We start from the raw sequence: 18,272 nt of genomic DNA on the forward strand, positions 1-18,272 counted from the left end.
GGGCTTTGGTCTGAGCAGAAAGGAAAAATGTAGGTCTTGCTTGTTTTATATTCCCAAGTGAACAGATTAAAAATCAGGTGAATCTATGCTTTCTTAATCCTTCTCCATGAAATCTCCTATCTGTAGAAATCCAACCACATTAGCATTTCTGGCCAATCCTAAATTATAATTTTCACAGAAGTTTTAGGTATTTGGCTTGGCTAGATTCCTAGGAAATCCAGAGCACTGACGTGTGGAGTGTACACTGTTCCTGAGATCTTTAAAATTGCTCTTGTATTTTGTTGATTAAGGGATACAACTGTGTTCATTTGTTATGAACATGAGAATTTATCACAATGCTTAGCTCCATGGTACTTTTTACAGAGCATTTAGATGGTTTATGCTTGGAATACTAGTTAAAAATTGTCACTTACTCTTTGTCATGAAATATTTCATAATTTTTAGATATCATTTAGGTTCTATAGAGCTAAGTTAAAATAGCGCACAAATTGTTCCACTTAATTTTTACACATGTCAGCAATATTAAGTCAACAGTATCAGGAATTCACTTTAAATTTACACTAATAACTAAGGATGAGCTTTACTGAAGATTTCCCCCATGGTTTTGCTCCAGGACAATGTGTCTTCAGCAAAAGTTAATACACCTTTAGGTGACATTTTTTAGCCTCTATAGAAATTATGCTGTAACAACTGGAGAGCTTGTCCTATCCCTAGCTATTTGAAGCAGGGAAATTGCTCAACCTGTTGCAATACACAGCCCTCTGCAATACATAACACAGCTCATGACAAGATATTAGGTTGCCAAAGTGTCAGCATTTGGAAGTTGACAAACACTATTCTTAGAAAGAACTTCAGCTTAAATATGAATGTCAACTACTTGGTAATCTTCTTCAAATTCACATTAATATTTGATGAGTGTGTGTGGCTCAGGGATTCTCAATTTGTAACCAAATGCCAGGTGGTATTGAAGCTTCTGGTCCTGATTGGTGGGCTACCTTTTTAAGTTTGAAAGATAAATTTTTATTTAGTTATGTTATCCAACTTAATGTTTGGAAGTGTATATATACATTGTGAAAGGACTATATATATTAACAGGTGGATCACTTCAAAATTTTATCATTTTATGGGAAATATATTTAATATCCACTCATAATTTTTAAAGATATAAGCTGTCATTGCCACATTGTGCAGTAGATCTTCTTAACTTATTTCTCCTATGTACATGGAATTTTTTATCCTTTCACCAACATTTCCACCAATATCCTACTAACAACCTCAATCTCTGGTAATCATCATTCAACCATTTACTTCTATGTAATTGAAAAAAAGTTTTTGTACCAGGGATCAAACTTGGGACCTTGTGCTTGTGAGGCAGGTGGTGGAACTGCTGAGCTAAATCTCCAGCCCCATGTAATTGAAATTCTTTCAGGTTTAATGAGATCCTGTGAAAGTTTTCAGTATCTGCCTTGTTTCATTTCTGGGAATGTTTTCCAACTACATCTATTTTGCTGTAAATTACTGTATTTCATTCATTTTAACATTGAATTATATTTCTTTGCATATATAAAAAACAGTAAGGGATCATGAGAAATTGATCCAACAACTCTTAGATGATGCAAAGAAGAATAATGTAAGACTGATAGGAATTCATGAAATAGCAGGAGAAAGTAAAAATGACATAAAAAACTGTTCAAAGAATTAATGACAGAAAACTTCCCAAACAGAGGGAGGAATTTGACATAGATAAATGAGGCATATAGGACTCCAACAAGCCATGACAAAAAAAAGCTACATCTAAACATATAATAATCAAGATCCAGAAACCCAACAGAAGAACAAAATACTGCAAGCAGTTAGAGAAGAGAAACAAATAACATGCAAAGGGAGTCCATCAGAATCACAGCAGACCTTTTAAAACAAACCCTCAAGTCAAGGAGATCCTGGAGTGAGATAGTTCAAGTCCTAAAAGAAAACAACCTCCAATCAAGACTGATGTATCCTGCAAAATTATCTTTCAAAATTGATGGGGAAATAAGATATTTTCATGACAAAGGCTACCTGAGAAATTTCAAGAACAAAAAACCAGTATGCAAAACACTTCTAAACAATATCCTGGAAAAAGAAAATGAAGGCCACAGCTCCATAAGGGCCCACAGAGCATATATACCAGACAAGGCCAGAAATTAAAGAGAGAGAGAGGGAAAAATAAAAAATAAAAGAACCAACAACAGGAAAATAACATAATGATGATAAGTCAGTATATAATAGTTATAGCCATCAATGTTAATGACCTCAATTCACCAATCAGAAGTAGGCTGGCATAATGGATTAAGAAGCAAAATCCAACAATATGCTGTATACAAGAAACCCACTTAATCTACAAAGAAATTCATAGACTTGGAGTAAAAGGATGGAAAACAGTTCTCCATGTGACAGGAGCCTGGAAAAAAAGTGGGAGTTAGCTATCTTATATGCAGACAGAGTAGATCTGAAACCAAACTATTTAAGAGACACAAAGGAGGTCACTATATCATTGTAAATGGAACAATACAAGAAGAAGAAATGACAGTCATAAATATATATGCACCAAATACCAATACCCCCAACTATACAAAATGAATATTAATGGATATGAAAAACAAAATAAGCACTAATACAATTGTAGTGGGGAAATCTCAAGACTCCACTGATACATATAGACAGATCATCTAAACAAAAAATCAACAACAAAAATAACAGAACTGAATCAAGTCTTAGAACAAACAGACTTAGTAGATGTCTACAGAGTGTTACACACCACAAAATCAGGATATACATTATTTTTGGCCACACACAGGTCATTCTCCAAAATAGACTACATGCTAGCTTATAGAACGTGCTTAAGTAAAAATGCAAAGGAATTGAAGTTATCCTGTGTATATTATCAGACCATAGTGCAACTAAACTGGAGATCAAAAGCATAAGAAACTGCAAGAACTTCACCAACACATGGAAATTAAATAACACCCTGCTGAACAAACATTGGGTCACAGAGGAAATTAAAAAATAAATTAGACAGTTTCTACAATTAAATGGTAATTCAGTACTACATACAGGAATATATGGGGCACAATGAAAGTAGTTCTATGAGGGAAATTCATAGCAGTAAGTGCCCATACTAGGAAAACAGAGTGAGCTCAAAGAAACAACCTAATGCTTCACCTTAAGATTCTAGAAAAAGGAGAGCAAGACAAATCAAAAGCTCATAGAAGGGAGACAATTATAAAGATCAGAACAGAAATTAATGCAATAGAGACTAAGAGAACAATACAAAATTCAATGAATCGAAGAGTTGGTTTTTTGAAAGAATAAATAAAATCGATAAACCCTTAGCCAACTTTACCAAAAAAGGAAAGAAAAGGCTCAAATTTATACAATTAGGAGTGAAAAAGTTGGAGTCACAACAGATCCAGGAGAAATCCAGAGGATCATTAATACCTACTTTAAGGCCTGTACTCCAGTAAAATGGAAAATACAGAAGAAATGGACAGATTTCTAAATACCTATGAACTTCAAAAGTTGAAAAAAGAAGATATAAAAAGTCTCAACATCCTAATTATGTTCAGTGAAATTGAAAATGTAATTAAAACATTATCAACAAAGAAAAGCCCAAGTCCAGATGGCTTCACTGCTGAATTCTGCAAGACATTTAGAGATGAACTATCACCACTACTCTTTAAACTGTTCAATAAAATTGAAAGGGAATCAATACTTCCAAATTCATTCCTGGAAGCAAGTATTACTTTGATTCTAAACCAGGGAAAGACCAAACTAAAAAAGAGAACTATAGGCCAATATCCCCAGTGAACATAGATGCAAAAATACTCAATAAGATACTGGCAAACAGAAGATCATCAAGAAGATAATACAAGTCAGATTTATCCCAGGGGTACAAGGGTGGTTTAACATATATAAATCAATGTATGTAATACACTATATTAATGGAGTCAAGGACAAAACCCATATGATCATCTCAATAGATGCAGAAAAAGCATTTGACAAAATTCAATACCCATTCATGATAAAACCCTACAGAAAATTGGAATAAATGGTCTTTATCTCAATCTAATAAAGGCTATCTATGAAAAAAACAATAGACAGTATCATACTAAATGGTCAAAAACTGAAAACCTTCATGCTAAAATCAAGAACAAGACAAGGATGTCCACTATCACCACTCCTGTTCAATATAATTCTAGAAACATTAGCCACAGCAATTAGACAAGAGAAAGAAATAAAAGGAATAAAGATAGGAAAGGAAGAAGTAACTGTCACTATTTGCCGATGATATGATACTCTACATAGAAGAACCAAAAAACTCTGCCAAAACACTTCTAGACTTAATTGACACATTCAATAGAGTAACTAGATACAAAGTCAACACTCAAACATCAATAGCCTTCTTGTGCACGAATAACAGACTCACTGAGAGAGAAATTAGGGAAACAATTCCTTTCACAATAACATCCAAAAAAATGACATATCTTGGAATCAATCTAATGAAGGAGACAAAGGCCTCTGCACTGAAAATTACAACAATCTGAAAAAAGAGATAGAAGAGGATATAAAATTATGGAAAGACATCCCTTATTCCTGGGTAGGAGGAATCAACATAGTGAAAATGGCCATACTTCCAAAACTGCTAAACAGACTCAATGCAATCCAGATTGAAATCACAACTGTACATTTCACAGAACTTGAGAAAATAATCCAAAATTTCATTTGGAACCAGAAGAGACCTAGAATAGCAAAAACCATTCTAGGCAACAGAGACATGGCAGGGGGTATCACATTTCCTAAATTGAAACTATATTACAAAGCCACAGTGATAAAAACAGCATGGTACTGGCAAAGAAACAGACCAGTGGAATAGATTAGAAGATGCAGAAACAACACCAGGCATACTCAGCAAACTCATCTTTGACAAAGGAGCCAACAATCTTCACTGGAAGAAACATTGCCTCTTTAGTACATCATGTTGGAAAAGCTGGCTTTCAGCTTGACAAAGATTAAAACTAGATGCCTTAGTTCAATTCCCAGTACCACACACACACACACACACACACACACACACAAACGAAAACAAAAAAAAAAACTAGATCCCTAACTTTCACCACACACTAAACTAAAATCTAAGTGGATTAAAGATCTAAATATCAAAACAGAAACACTAAACTTACTGGAAAGTAAATTAGGTAGAACTCTCAAAGATATTGACATACATAGAAGAAGACTTTATGAACAAATCTTCAGCAGCACAAGAACTTGCACAAAGAATCAACAACTGGGATCTCAATATATTCAAAAGTTTTTACAGGGCAAGAGAAACCACCAATAGAGCTAAGAGACAACCTATTCCATTGGTCTGTTAAATTTTTTAACTAGCTACTCCCCAGAAAAAGGACTACTATCTAGAATATTTATAAAGAATTCAAAAAAATAAGATGCCCCAAGTACAAAGACCCAATTCAAAAATGGGCATCTGAAATAAACAGACATTTCTCAGACAATCAAGTAAAAGCAGCAAATAAATATATGAAAAAATGCTCAACATCATGATTCATTTGAGAGATGCAGATGCAAACAACACTGAGATTCCAACTCACCCCAGAAAGAAAGGCTGCTATCAAAAAATCAACCAATTCCAAATGATGGTGGGTCTGTAGGGAGGAAGAAAAACTTCTCCATTGTTGGTTGGAGTGCAGACTGGTACAACCACTGTGGAAATCAATATGGAGATATCTCAAAGTACTAGGATTAGAGGTCCCATTTGACCCAGCTATCTCTCTGCTGAGTATCTTTCCAAAAGAATTAAAAGCATCTTACCAAAGTGATATATGTGTACCCATGTTTATAGCAGTAAAGTTTGTAATAGCTAAAACTTGGAAACAGCCCAATTTCCCATCACCTGGAGACTGGATAGAGATGTGGTTTTTCTATAAAAGGGGGTGCTACTCAGTCACAAAGAATGAGAAACCAGAGACATTTATAGCTAAATGGATGCACACTGAGGCTATACTCAAGTGAAATAAATAGGACACACTTGAGTAAATACTGAATAGTTTTTCTGGTGTGAAAAACTAAAAGCATAAAGAAGGTTCAAATGATATAATTGATAGCGTGAGATAGGAAGAAATGGCTAACAGGGAAGTGGAAAGGCGAGTAGAAAGGAAATAAGGGAAAAGAAAAAAATGTGAAAAACGGAAATAAAGTCTTTGTAAATAGGGGAGGGCAGAGGGGATGAAGGGAGAGCAGGGATATGGGGAAAAAATGAGAACTAAGACCTCTCGTGTAAAGGTACAAGATCCCAATAATAAATGTAACTGTACTGTTTGCCTTAAATGTATGAATAAACTTAGTGGGGGGAAAAAAGAACATTATACAATAGCCAAAAATGTGAAAACATTTCTAGGGGCTCAACATATTTAAAGTGGAAGAGGAAAGACTCAGTAAACTCAAAGAAAGCTCTATTGAAATTATGTAACCTGAAACGTTCCACTTTTTTCTAAAGGAATTATGAAAAGAAGCTGAGACAAATGTGGAGCGTAACTGAGCATAATTACGGGGGGAACCTTGTTCATACACTTACTGCTTACTGAATGACCATGGGGTTGAGGACTAGTACTTGGGTGCAAGGAGCAGATTTGTTTGGAAAGCCAGCAAGCCAAAGAAGGAAGGAGGCTACGGCCTACAGACACCACCTTCACTCAACTAGGTTACAAGAGCCTTTAACTCTTAGGTAATTGGGAAAGAGTTGACGACTCGGGACTTCTTTGTGTCATTTCAGTGACTTGGGACAGGAAACTGTGAAATCTTTTGTTGATAATCTTTGCTCGTGTTGGCTCTGTAAATCTGGGAACTATCTTACTTACTCTTACCTTGGTGTCTTTAGTCTGGATGGGAGGCACTTGTACCCTCCTACATGTACAATGCTGTATTTTTGTTCCAAAGTGTCAGGAACAAGTACAAGAGGCCTTACAAGAGATGGACATGGAGTGTGTGGCTTCCAGGCCTTGCAACAAGACCCCTTAACCCACTGGTGGGATCCACCTGGCATTGGGTGGCTTTCAGTGGTGCTGCAACAGCAATGGGGTTGGTGCTTATGTGTTGTTCCTTGTATTGCTTTTGTGGGGTCTGGGCACAAGGGACAACCTCATGTACCACTCAAAAGAAGCAACAGACCTACAATCTTTGAAAGGGTGGGATGTAGGAGGCTGCTGTGAGATGTGTCAAAACCAGGGCATCATATGGTGCCCGAGGGCACTGAGGACACAATCCCACGGTTTAGCACAGATGCACAATGGGGCTTTGTTATAAATAATAACAAATCAGCATAAATGCCAGGCATGTGCCACACAACATGCAAGGTTGCCCAGAATGTTTTGTCTTACTGTGCCTCAATAAGTTGTTAAAATGCTACCACAAGTACTTGGTGGGAATGTAAAGCTGGGTTCCTGCCTTGGTAAAGTCTGAGCCACTCATGTGGAACCTTGCCTGACCAGGCCTGCCTTCAGCCCACTGAAGGGAGACAATAACTAAGATTTCAAAAGTGAAACCACTTTATACTTGCATCAGTATTTGATGCTGTGAATCTTCTAATTCCGTGAGCTATACATAGTAAGATCCTGACATATTAAGGAGTTCCATTCCAGGAGAGCGTTCCTAACTCAGATTCACTCAAAAATCCAAGAGTGAGTGTTCTACACTTTTGACACAAATCAAAGCTGTAAATCATAAAAACCCAAAGACACACAGAGATGCTGTACATAAATTATTTTTACCTTTACAATTACCTTATAGTGGTAAGGCAGACACATGAGTTACTTCCACAATTTGTTCTCATCTATGAATATTGCTAAGCTGAGGTCCATTCAAATCTGGGGAAGTTTGCAACTCGGATGGATGTTCATAAGCCGGGGCCTTACCGCATTCCTCTGGAGATCAAACTTCACCTATTCCTGTGTGGCCCTATACCCCAGTGTTTGCCCCTCAGTGGCTTTGGGTCATCAAAAACTCTGCTCACCGTCTTTGTCTCTTAGTCTCCTACATGTGGAAAACACGAGTCAAGGAAAATTGAGCCCAAGGTTGGAGGTCAGCCCCTGAGTTTTGTTCTTCCCCGGGGGCTTATCCCTAAAGTTAGTGCAGCACCTTAGAAAGTATGGATGTGAGTTTTTGCGTCCATGTCCTGCTTTAGTGGAAAGCAGCCCAATCTCTTACTGCTCAACATCCCTCAAGGCTGAGAAAGGAACAAAGACAAGGGGAACTGTAACCGAGAGAAAGTGTAGATAAGCCCTGTACATCACGGGGTTTTTGTTGACTAGGAAATTATCGATATGAGGTTCACCCAGATGAAAAACTTAAACCTTAAACTTCAGGGCAAATTTCTTTTCAACTGTAAACTTAGACATGTTAATTGTTTAAGGATTGTGGGTGTGACACTAATAATAAAAGTTTAATTACCCTGAAATTTATCGAATCTCATTTCTTCCCTTCCCCATTGCGACTAAAGACACCAAGGTAAGAGAAAGTAAGAGCCAATGTGAGCAAAGATTACCAACAACAGCTTTCACAACTTCCTGTCCCAGGTTACTGGAATGGCACACTGAAGTCCCTAGTCATCATCTCTTTCCTAAATTAAGTCCCCGTTATTCCTGGCTTACCTAAGAGTTAAAGGCTCTTGTAACCTAGTGAGTGAAGATGGTCTTTGTAGCCCATAGCTTCTCACCTTCTTTAGCTATTTATGGATATCTGGAGCAGACCAAGTAATAAAATGCAACTTTAAAATAAGTCGGACTTCTGGGCTGTCAGGATACAGAGCTGTAAAGTGCTGGAGGGCAGCAGCCAGATAGGACATAATCTGAGCTGTGACATCTTATAGATTGTCTTGTCTACTGACTTGATTGGCCTGACTCATTTATTTCAGTCTCTTTATCTCACAGTTGTGAAGATTCAGACCTTGATCCTCAGGGCACTAACTTGGGTGTGCTCACCAGACCACAAGAACCTAGGCTATAGCAAGGCCTCTTATCACTGTTTTCCCCCCTTTTCTCTATTAAGCCATCTCCCTGCCTGTTTTGCACTCTGATGTAAGTCTCCACTAACTTCTGGCTGATCGCCTCGTTATTTTCAACAATTTCCAGGGAAACAAATAGCTTTCCAATGTGATCAAATTAGGCTTTGGATCTTTTTCTGGTGGAATCTTTAAGGCTGGTCTTTGAGTTTCTGACTCCAGGAAGGTTCTTCTTTCCTTCTTGACCCATGCAAACTTTCAACTGACCTGAAGTTCAGCTATTATTTTCATGGACCCCCCAACCCCTAGCCCCCTTAACGGATTTACCTCCAAAATGTCTCTTGTTTGTGGCATCTGAGTCTGTTCTTTGTAGCTAACCTCTCCCAGTGTGGGAAACCTCTGTTCTATGAGCAACTGAGGTGACTCCAGTGTGGCCCACTGTTGTCAACCTGCTGGCCCGGGGAAATGTTACTGCCCACAAGTGGGAGCTGCAGGAGGAGGATTTCCCTGGGTGCCTCAGGCACTGTTGGCTTCAACAGAGCTGCTATCCAATGGCGCTTTGCAAGGAGCTCCATGGGAAATGCAAGCTCCATGGGAATACGAGAATGCAGCTGGCCTTCCCCTCTCAGGGAGATTTATATTCTTGATCTGGAAGTTAGGGGAAATGTTCTTGGCTACACAGGACTAGAACTGAGCTTGTCTCACACTGAGCGGGGTGGGGGAAGACAACAAGATACAGCTTAGACTGCAACTTTTTTTTCACCATGAGTTACTAGACTTTTCTTGAGTAAAATTTTCCTCATTTTCTGAATGCTACAGAAAAATTTTCAAAGATTTCTGTGTTTCCTAAATAATGTTTTTTTGTAGTAACATATTGTACTGATGATATCCATGAGAAGAACCTCTACTTCTGCCATTATACTTAACTATTGGTACTGTCATTTTTATGGTGTTCAAAGAACAGAACAATAATGAGGAATAAGGACCAAGAAAATTTAAAAAGCAGTTGAAGAAAAATTTCCTACACAAATATTAGAAATAGTGTATGATTGCATAACAACTCTATTAAAACAGAAACATATGGCCTGCAAGGATACATGCAAAATCCTCACTAATTTCCAAATCTTTGCTTGGAAAAAATAATATTCTAACTATCTTTTTAGATTTTTATTTCAGGAAATTTTAAGCCGAGTTTGTATGTCTGCTTGCAGTACATACATTGTGTGCTATAGTGTTCCAGAATTATGCCTCTTGTTTTGAGTATCTCCCCAAAACAGGTAGTCACCAAAGGGAGGCATCAGGTTTGGACCCTGAACAGGGAAGAACTTCACAATCAGGAAAAAACAACCAGCCTAGGACCAAGACATTTCTTTCACAGTAGGTGGAACTAACCACCCACCATGGACCCAGCTTAATGCTGGGAGTTTTGGTGCCATTCTTTCTCCTCTGCAGAGCGCTCTCAGAGAGAAGGCTTCCTCTGGGAACCTTTCACACTCAGGGATTCCCTTATTCCTGCACAGTGCCTGTTCTGACTGCAAGTCAGGACTGAAATGATCGTCCCTTGCACAGCTCTGTGAGATGCAGCCCTTCATGTGAGGGCAGAGTGTGCTGCCTGCCTCATGGTAAGTTCCTTAGACAGGTCCAGGGCTGCTGCTGCCAGAGAGCCCGAGGGCCTGGGGACAGTGATGGGAAACCAGGCTCCACTGACTGTGGCACTCTCAGGCTGAGGGGGCCTGGAAATGAGGAGCCCAGAATCCTGAGCCTCGGGTGTGTGCAGAAAATGGATTTTATGATAAATGAAGAAAGCACTGCTAGCCAGCCTGTTCCAGGAAGGGTGTGGGGAGCACCAGGGCTGCAGAATCTCTATCCCCTGTCCAGGGTGCAGCAGAGGCCTGGCTCCTAGAGAGAACAGGAAGGGCAGGGAGGGAGGAGCTGCAGGGCAGAGGTGGGAGGGGTCCGCACAGAAGGAGGGGGCGGAGCTGGGGCACGCCTCTTCCTGGACACTTTTACACGGAAGAGGTGACAGCCTGGGAGAGTTCTCTGTGCAGTCCTCAGAAGGCCCAGCACAGGTCCTCCACATGCTGGCTGCAGTGGGCTCCCTGTTGGCCGCCCTCTGGGGTGCGCTCCACCTCCGCACTCTCCTGCTGGGCGCTGTTGTCTTCCTGTTCTTTGCAGATTTCCTCAAAAGGAGGCGCCCAAAGAACTACCCTCCAGGACCCTGGCGCCTGCCTTTCCTGGGAAATTTCTTCCACCTGGACTTTGAAAAGTCCCAACTAGCGATTAAGCGGGTAGGAGCGAGGAGGGAGGCCGGCCGCGTCCTCACCCCCACCCTGGCCTCCAGGACAAGGGACACTGGGGTGGCTCCCAGGCTGGGAACCTGCCAGAACCCTGCTTTCTGCTTCATCTTCCTTCTGCCTTGCTGGCCTCACCTGTCTGCCCTTTCTCCTGCTGCAACACAGCGAAATGTTTCCCGTCTCAGTGTGTTACTGATGTTTAGGTCATCTTGTCCTTTCTTAGTTGTTAAAATTGAAACCGAAACCGCTTATTTGTCTGCTTTAGTATCATTACCCTAAATGTGGAACTGTCCTTCTCAGAGCCTCCATCCAGGGTATTGAAAACAGCTCTAGGGCCTCCTAAATGCTCACCCTGCTCCAGGAGACCCCCCCACACACACTTCCTGAGCCCTGGCCTCATCCCCTCCCTGCAACGCACTCACTAAAGTTGTCCTTCAGCTCCCTTCCTCTCAGTGCCTCCCATGCACTGGGTTCTGATTCCTTCAGCAGCCACTGGAGATCAGCCTCTGCCCACTTCTGTGGTCCTCTCCAGCCAGGGCTCTGCCTCTCAGGACTCAGCACATTGGAATTCTCTCCAAATCTCCCCCTCAGGCAGGGCTCCCTGGCATCTGGCTGACAGCACCATGAGCTGATGCATCACGAAGGAAGATTAAACAGTGGCTGGGCAAGCTGAGCGGGGTTCAGGCTTGGCACACAATGAGTCACTGCTCCTTTCCCTGCAGGTTCCTGGAGTGTTGTAAGCCCTGCCTGTGCTCTCCCTGCAGGTGGGCAGGTGCTGTCAGCTGAGAGGAGAGGACCCAGTGTCACTGGGAGCTAGTGACAGGATTCCTCACAGAGCTGTAAATATAGCCCCTACACCTGTGCCCTCAGTGCAGAAATGTGTTGTTGGTTTTCCAGATCTTTAGAGACTTTCCCTGAGCCCTTCTGTTTATTTGCACTTTGACTACATGATAGTCAGAAGATATCCTTGGTATGTTTTCAGTTGTCTTAAATGTAGGAAGGTTGCTTTGGGGCCCTAGGATGCAGTGTGTCCTAACACATGTGCCAGGCACACTTACAGACTGAGAATTCTACTCTGGCAAGTGGGGATTCTACTCTGGCGAGTGGATCGTTCCACATTTCAGTGAGATCTTAGAAGATGCCATTGTTCAGTTTTTCAGTCCCCTCTCTGACTTCTCATGTACTGATTCCATCAACTCCTGAGAACAGCGTGTTTACTCAGTTCTGGGAGTTGTTCCTTCCTGTCTTGGGAAGTTGTGTCCTTTTGTATACATGACTCACTTTATAGCAGGACAGCTGTTTGGTGCGTTGATGCTTTTACTGTGTTATGTCTCTCTAGGGCCTCAGTATTTTTCTTGCCTGAGCTTGATCTGATACATTAAATCATTCCAGCTGTCTTTTAATCAACACTTGAATGGTTTGTGCTTCTCTGTTCTTTTACATTTCAGCCTACCCACTTCTTCATATTTGAAATGAATTCTTTTAGACAGGATATACTTGGATTGTTTTTTTAATTATGCCTAACTATGCCCTTTATACTGGAAGGGTTCACTTCAACTTAATAGAGATATACTTGGTGTAAGGCTTTAATTTTATAATTTCCTTCCTGTTTTGTGCTCCAGTGTTCATTCCTTGTTTTCTGTCTTCAGGTGGACCACTTAGACCTATTTCAAAGAATTAGGTTTTCATCCATCTCTACTGTTTTGGAGTCTAATTTTGAATTGAGTTTTCAGTGGTTGTTCTAAAGATGCAATTGTACCTTAGTGGACTCTGCTAAGGCTAGCATTTTCACTGCAAGTTATATAGAGATGTGTTATAACCATTTATCCTACTCATCTAATATTTGACTTTAATATTATCTCTGTATACACTGAGAGCAACACAAGAGAATATTATGATTTTGCTTTTAAACGTCAAATGCAATTTGGGCCAGGGGTTTAGCTCAGTTTTTCTGGCTCCTGCCTGGCAAGAGCAAGGGCCCAATTTCTATCCCGGGACACCCCCCCAAAATGTCAAATGCAATTTGACAACTCAAGGGGTGAATAATAATTCATTGTATTTATTAGTTATTTACATGTCTGTGCCTCTTTTTTCATTTCTGAGGTTTTGAGTTTTTAATTTCCTTTCTGATCTAAATAACTTTTTGCAGTCTTTCCTTTAGACCAAGACTGAATTTTCTTTTCTTTTATTGAAAAAAATATCTTTATTTCACCTTTACTTCTAAAGACTGTCTTCACTGGACATAACAATCTAGATTGACCATTTCTTTCCTTCACTTTTTAAATCCTTTGCTAATTTTTGCCCACCAGGCTGTGCTGAGAACTCAACTGTAAATTGAATTATTCTTTCCTGTAGACACTGAATTCCTTCTGTCTGCCAGCTTTCAAGATATGTTTATTGTTTTAGGTTTTAGAGATTGAGTATTAGAACTTATGTGCTTTTTGGGGTTTTATTCTACTTGGTTTTTTGTTTTCTTGTTTATTGGTACTTTTTAGGTATATAATACAGTTACGTTCATCATTGATATCTTGTACTTTTACATGGCAGATGTTGTTTCTTATTTTTTCCCCATGCCCCTGCCCTTCCTTCACCCCCTCTTCCCTTTCTTATTCCAAGTTTTAGCTATTACAAACTGTGCTGCTGGATATTCATCTCTTGTGATAGCCTCATGTCCCCATTGTGATAGCCTCATGTCCTCATTCTAGCATATGCTGTCTTAGGCTCTGTGTGCACTTTTTCTCACCGGAAGCCTCTGTACACAGAGTACAGTTGAGATCACTGTGCTTAGCAGGAGTGTGGGCCACAGGAGATGTGCACAGATGTGCACAGCTGTATTCATGTGTACGTGGTTCTGTGGTCCATGACACAGACTCAATATTCATGACTGAAATAGTTAAGAAATGCACAACTGTATTTTATTTTCTAAAGTTTCTGTTCCTTTTCTCTTTAACTAGATAGAAATGATTTTCACTATATAAAAATTACTTTAATTGTAAAAGTAATACATACACATTTAGCTAACATTTTAACTAATCAATTTACAATTTAGCAAGGATATAGAATATTACCTCTTCTTCTGGAACCCCCACACACTCAGCAATACTTCTCTAGGACTTTGGTGTATATCTTTCCATAGCTGCATAGAATCAACATTAAATTATAGTTTTAAGTTTTTATTGAAACTTCTATGACCTCCCCCCAAAAAACTTGAAGTCCTTATACAAACAGGTTAGAAACATTGTATTTTTTAAGATACATACAACTTGAAGATGTTAAATCTAAGAGATATGCAGAAATAGCGCGTGCATTAGGATCACACACACACACACACACGCGCGCACACAAATTCACATACACTGAATTCTCTAGAAAATTCAGGTCAACAAGCTCTCAGCTAGTGCTAGTACAAATGTGAATTGCTACAATCTTTCTGCCTTCTCTCTTCGCTTCTTTATTTAGCTGGTCCGCCTTACATTTTAGAACTGACTGAGTGAAATTGCTCTCCTGTCTGCTCCTCTGTTGTCCTGGTTCAATCTCTTGTCTAAGTAACCCTTTACCCCATATTGTCATCCTTCTAATCTTTCATTTTGGTGAAATATATTTTTAAACAATTAGTGCTACATTTAGAATTTTCCTTTCCAGCATGAAATGTTTCACATTGCCTTTTTTGCTTTTTTAACACCTTAATGAATTATTTTTCTATTTTGATGTTTATGCCTGTTTATAAGCCTGTTGTTATATTCTGATTTGTATTACTTTGAATCCTTTCTGATTTTCTAAAGATCTATCTAATCATGTACTTTGAAAATTATGTCCTGCCTTAGGAAGTTTTCTCAGATTTCCTCTGGTTATTTAATCCATATGGAGTAATTGACAAAAAAGAAAAGGAGAAACAAAAAACACCACCACCCACAACAACAAAAACTTGAGTGAATTTAAGAATTATTAGAATCTGTGTTGGGGATCCAAGAGGCCATTTGATATCAGCATTGTGTCATTGTTCATATAAAAGTTCTTGGCCCATCTGTCAAAGTACAAAACGACATGGGCAGAGAACTCATAGAGATGGAATGTTGCAGTTGATTTCAGTGAGTTATTAGAGTACTGATCCCTCCACAGTACAAGCTGAGATTCTAGTTTGTGTAAGTCACCAGTTCAGCATTATTTAACAGTAACATAATATTTGAGTTGTTCCAGAAATATTACTGTTAATTAAGCAGCCCCTCTTGTGAGGTTGAGAAAGGGAATCTAGAAATTCCTCAAGATTAAATAAATTTTTTCTTGTCATTTCCTAGAAAAAAAAATGTACTTCTTGGCTCTGTCCTTATAAAAAGTCAGAACAGATTGTGCTAGACATGAAAGAAGTTTAACCCAGGACTCAGGGTCAAAAGAGAAGTGTAAGGTTTGAATTCAGCTTCTGAATTTCTGTGAGCACAGAAATTTAAAATTTTCCATCTCAAATTCATGTCTTTGTCCCCCAGTCTTACCTAATGCCTAGAAAATTGCCTCACTCAATACTTTCATCACTGTGTGTATATCATTACTTCAGCTACAACTCAGTATTTTCCTCAAAAGCAAATGTCCTTACTACCACATGGCGTTGATGAGATTATTGAGATAAGTCACGAGAGAAGCCTGACGTGGTACCCAGAAACATGGCTGGCTGTGACAGTGAGGGCCCCTTCCACACCCCGGTGTGCTCTTCTTCTCCTTGTCAAGAGCCAGCATCTACATTCTTTTGCCCACAGAGCTTGTTCCTGCCTCAGAGACGGGCTGAGAGGCTGTATACATGGAACCAGAACTGAAAGTGACTTCCACATTGCTCCTCTCAGTCTTCTCCACGGGATACTTTGAGAGAGGAATAATTTCGTCTTTTATAACTGGAGAACTGAGGCTCAGAAAGTGAAGTATCTTCTCTGAGAGCCCATCAGTAGTAATCCACAGAGCCAAGTCCTTGCATAACGCTAGAGCTAGAGGGATGGCTTCATGCCTGATAACAACTTACAGTGCACATCCCGTTATCTGGACTATCATGGAAAGGGTCACTCTTCTCAGGCTGCATGGTTACGTTGCTTCACTAAGAGGGCTGCCCTTGCTACACCAGACTCAGAATAAACACGTCTCCTCCATCTTCAGCAGGCCAGGTGTGCTGAGTGCTCTGTCTTCACTAGATTCTAGGGTGTGCCAGGTTAGAGACGCTGTGCATTTTATGCAGTTGTATCCCGATCCCTCCTCTAGGGCAGATGTTCACTCAATTCCCAGGTTGAAGATATGAATACATGTTTAAAGGAACTTCCATCACTAAGTGTACTGAATTTGATTTGACTGAGAGAAGAGAAATGGTTCAGAAATATGTCTCTCAGGGCAAAGGTGCAGCCAGCTCCTCACACAAACACAGAATCCCTTCAAGACAAGCTCTTTTGATGTAGTTATCCTCCATCAATGGACACATATACACATCCCTGTTTAACTATGACTATTTTATTGTTTTTTAGCATGTGAAGAAATATGGTAACATTGTCAGTTTGGAGGTAGCTGACATAACTGCAGTGCTTATAACTGGACTGCCCTTAATCAAAGAAGTCCTTACCCACACAGACCAGAGCTTTCTGAGCCGTCCCATGACCCCTATTCGACAACATGTATTTGGTAAAAAGGGTAAGTTTTTAGACCATGGTAAATTTGTTCAAAATGTACAAGGTATGGCAAAAGTTCCTCTGTATACATAATTTTCCTAAAAATCCCTAAATCATCAGATTATGAAATTTTAGGTATCATAGGAAGCGGGGGGCTTACATTTCCTGACTGGAGCACCTCCAGGACTTCAGAGCATCCATCTTAAAGGAGAGTTGGAAGAATCCACACATTACTCAGGACTCACTCTTTGTGCTCGGATAATAAAGTGACCGTTTCATGCATCCACAGCAGAGGAGGAGGCAATGCAGCATGTCTTTCTGTTCCCCATTCTAAACTCCTCTATTTGCTTCTATGTTTTTATTCTCTGTCTTTAGGGCCCTATCATACAGTATATCTAATGCCTTCTAATCCATATGAGAACAAGTAGGCATGGATAATTAGTATCATCATTAAGTATACTTAAACACTTATAATTTGAAATTGAAATGTCAATCTATTAAACTATCGAAGCATCCTTTCCAGAAGCTTCAAATTCCTCTTTAAAATAGTCCATGAATTAATTCTACAGGCATTTACTGTCATGGAAAGCCGAGTGCTAGGAATAAATGCTAGAAGAATCGTTTATAGACATGTCCTATGTGACTGTCATACTATTCAGAGAAAAGTGCTGTATCCATTAAGTACAATAATAAAAACAAGGAAGTTCATGAGACATTTGTTGGGAGAATCTAATGTAGTTAAGAATCAAGGAATTCAGAGAAAGCTGATATGAGTAAAGACAGTTTATTTAGTAAAGTGAAAAATACCACACAGTCAAGGAGAATATAATATGAAGAGGCCCTGACATGAAAAGAAGAATGAGGAACTTGATGAAATAAAAGATGTACAGCTATTGTAAAGTATAACGGATGCATTCAAATGGTGTTAAAATGCCTGGCTAGGAATAGCTCGTGTAAGTTCCTGTTGAGAATATTAATTTTTATCCTAGGAACAGTGTAAGATCTTGACACATTTTCAGTGAAAAAAAAAATCGTGCACAGTACATTATTAAGATTCACTAGGACGGCATGACAAGAATGCAATTGATAAAGGACAAGACTTCTGTAGATTTTAGCTTACAGAAAGTGACAGTTTAGACCAGGCAGGAGACAAGAAATGATATGGTGTTATGAAAGGATCATAATAGTGACATTATATAGATTCCAGGTAATCGTTAGGTCAACAGAATAAGACTCAGTGACTTCGGGGCCGGGGATTTAGCTCAGCAGTTCGGTGGCCTGCCTTGCAAGCGC

At 39.5% G+C, this 18,272-nt stretch overlaps 1 protein-coding gene across 2 annotated transcripts in view; it reads left to right on the forward strand.

Annotated features, from left to right (window-relative positions):
- Window positions 1-11,042: 11,042 nt before the first annotated feature.
- LOC104859954 (cytochrome P450 2J2) overlaps window positions 11,043-18,272 on the forward strand; it is a 35,594-nt gene continuing 28,364 nt past the window's right edge. For both annotated transcript variants that reach the window (XM_010620860.2, XM_019207033.1), the window contains exons 1-2: window positions 11,043-11,337; window positions 16,839-17,001. In XM_010620860.2, coding sequence (XP_010619162.1) covers window positions 11,128-11,337; window positions 16,839-17,001 — 373 coding nt within the window. In that variant the 5' untranslated portion in view covers window positions 11,043-11,127. The remainder of the gene's footprint in view (window positions 11,338-16,838; window positions 17,002-18,272) is intronic.

Source organism: Fukomys damarensis, unplaced genomic scaffold (genome assembly GCF_012274545.1).
Source record: "Fukomys damarensis isolate Sample0158 unplaced genomic scaffold, DMR_v1.0_HiC HiC_scaffold_23, whole genome shotgun sequence".
NCBI classification, from domain to species: Eukaryota; Metazoa; Chordata; class Mammalia; order Rodentia; family Bathyergidae; genus Fukomys; species Fukomys damarensis.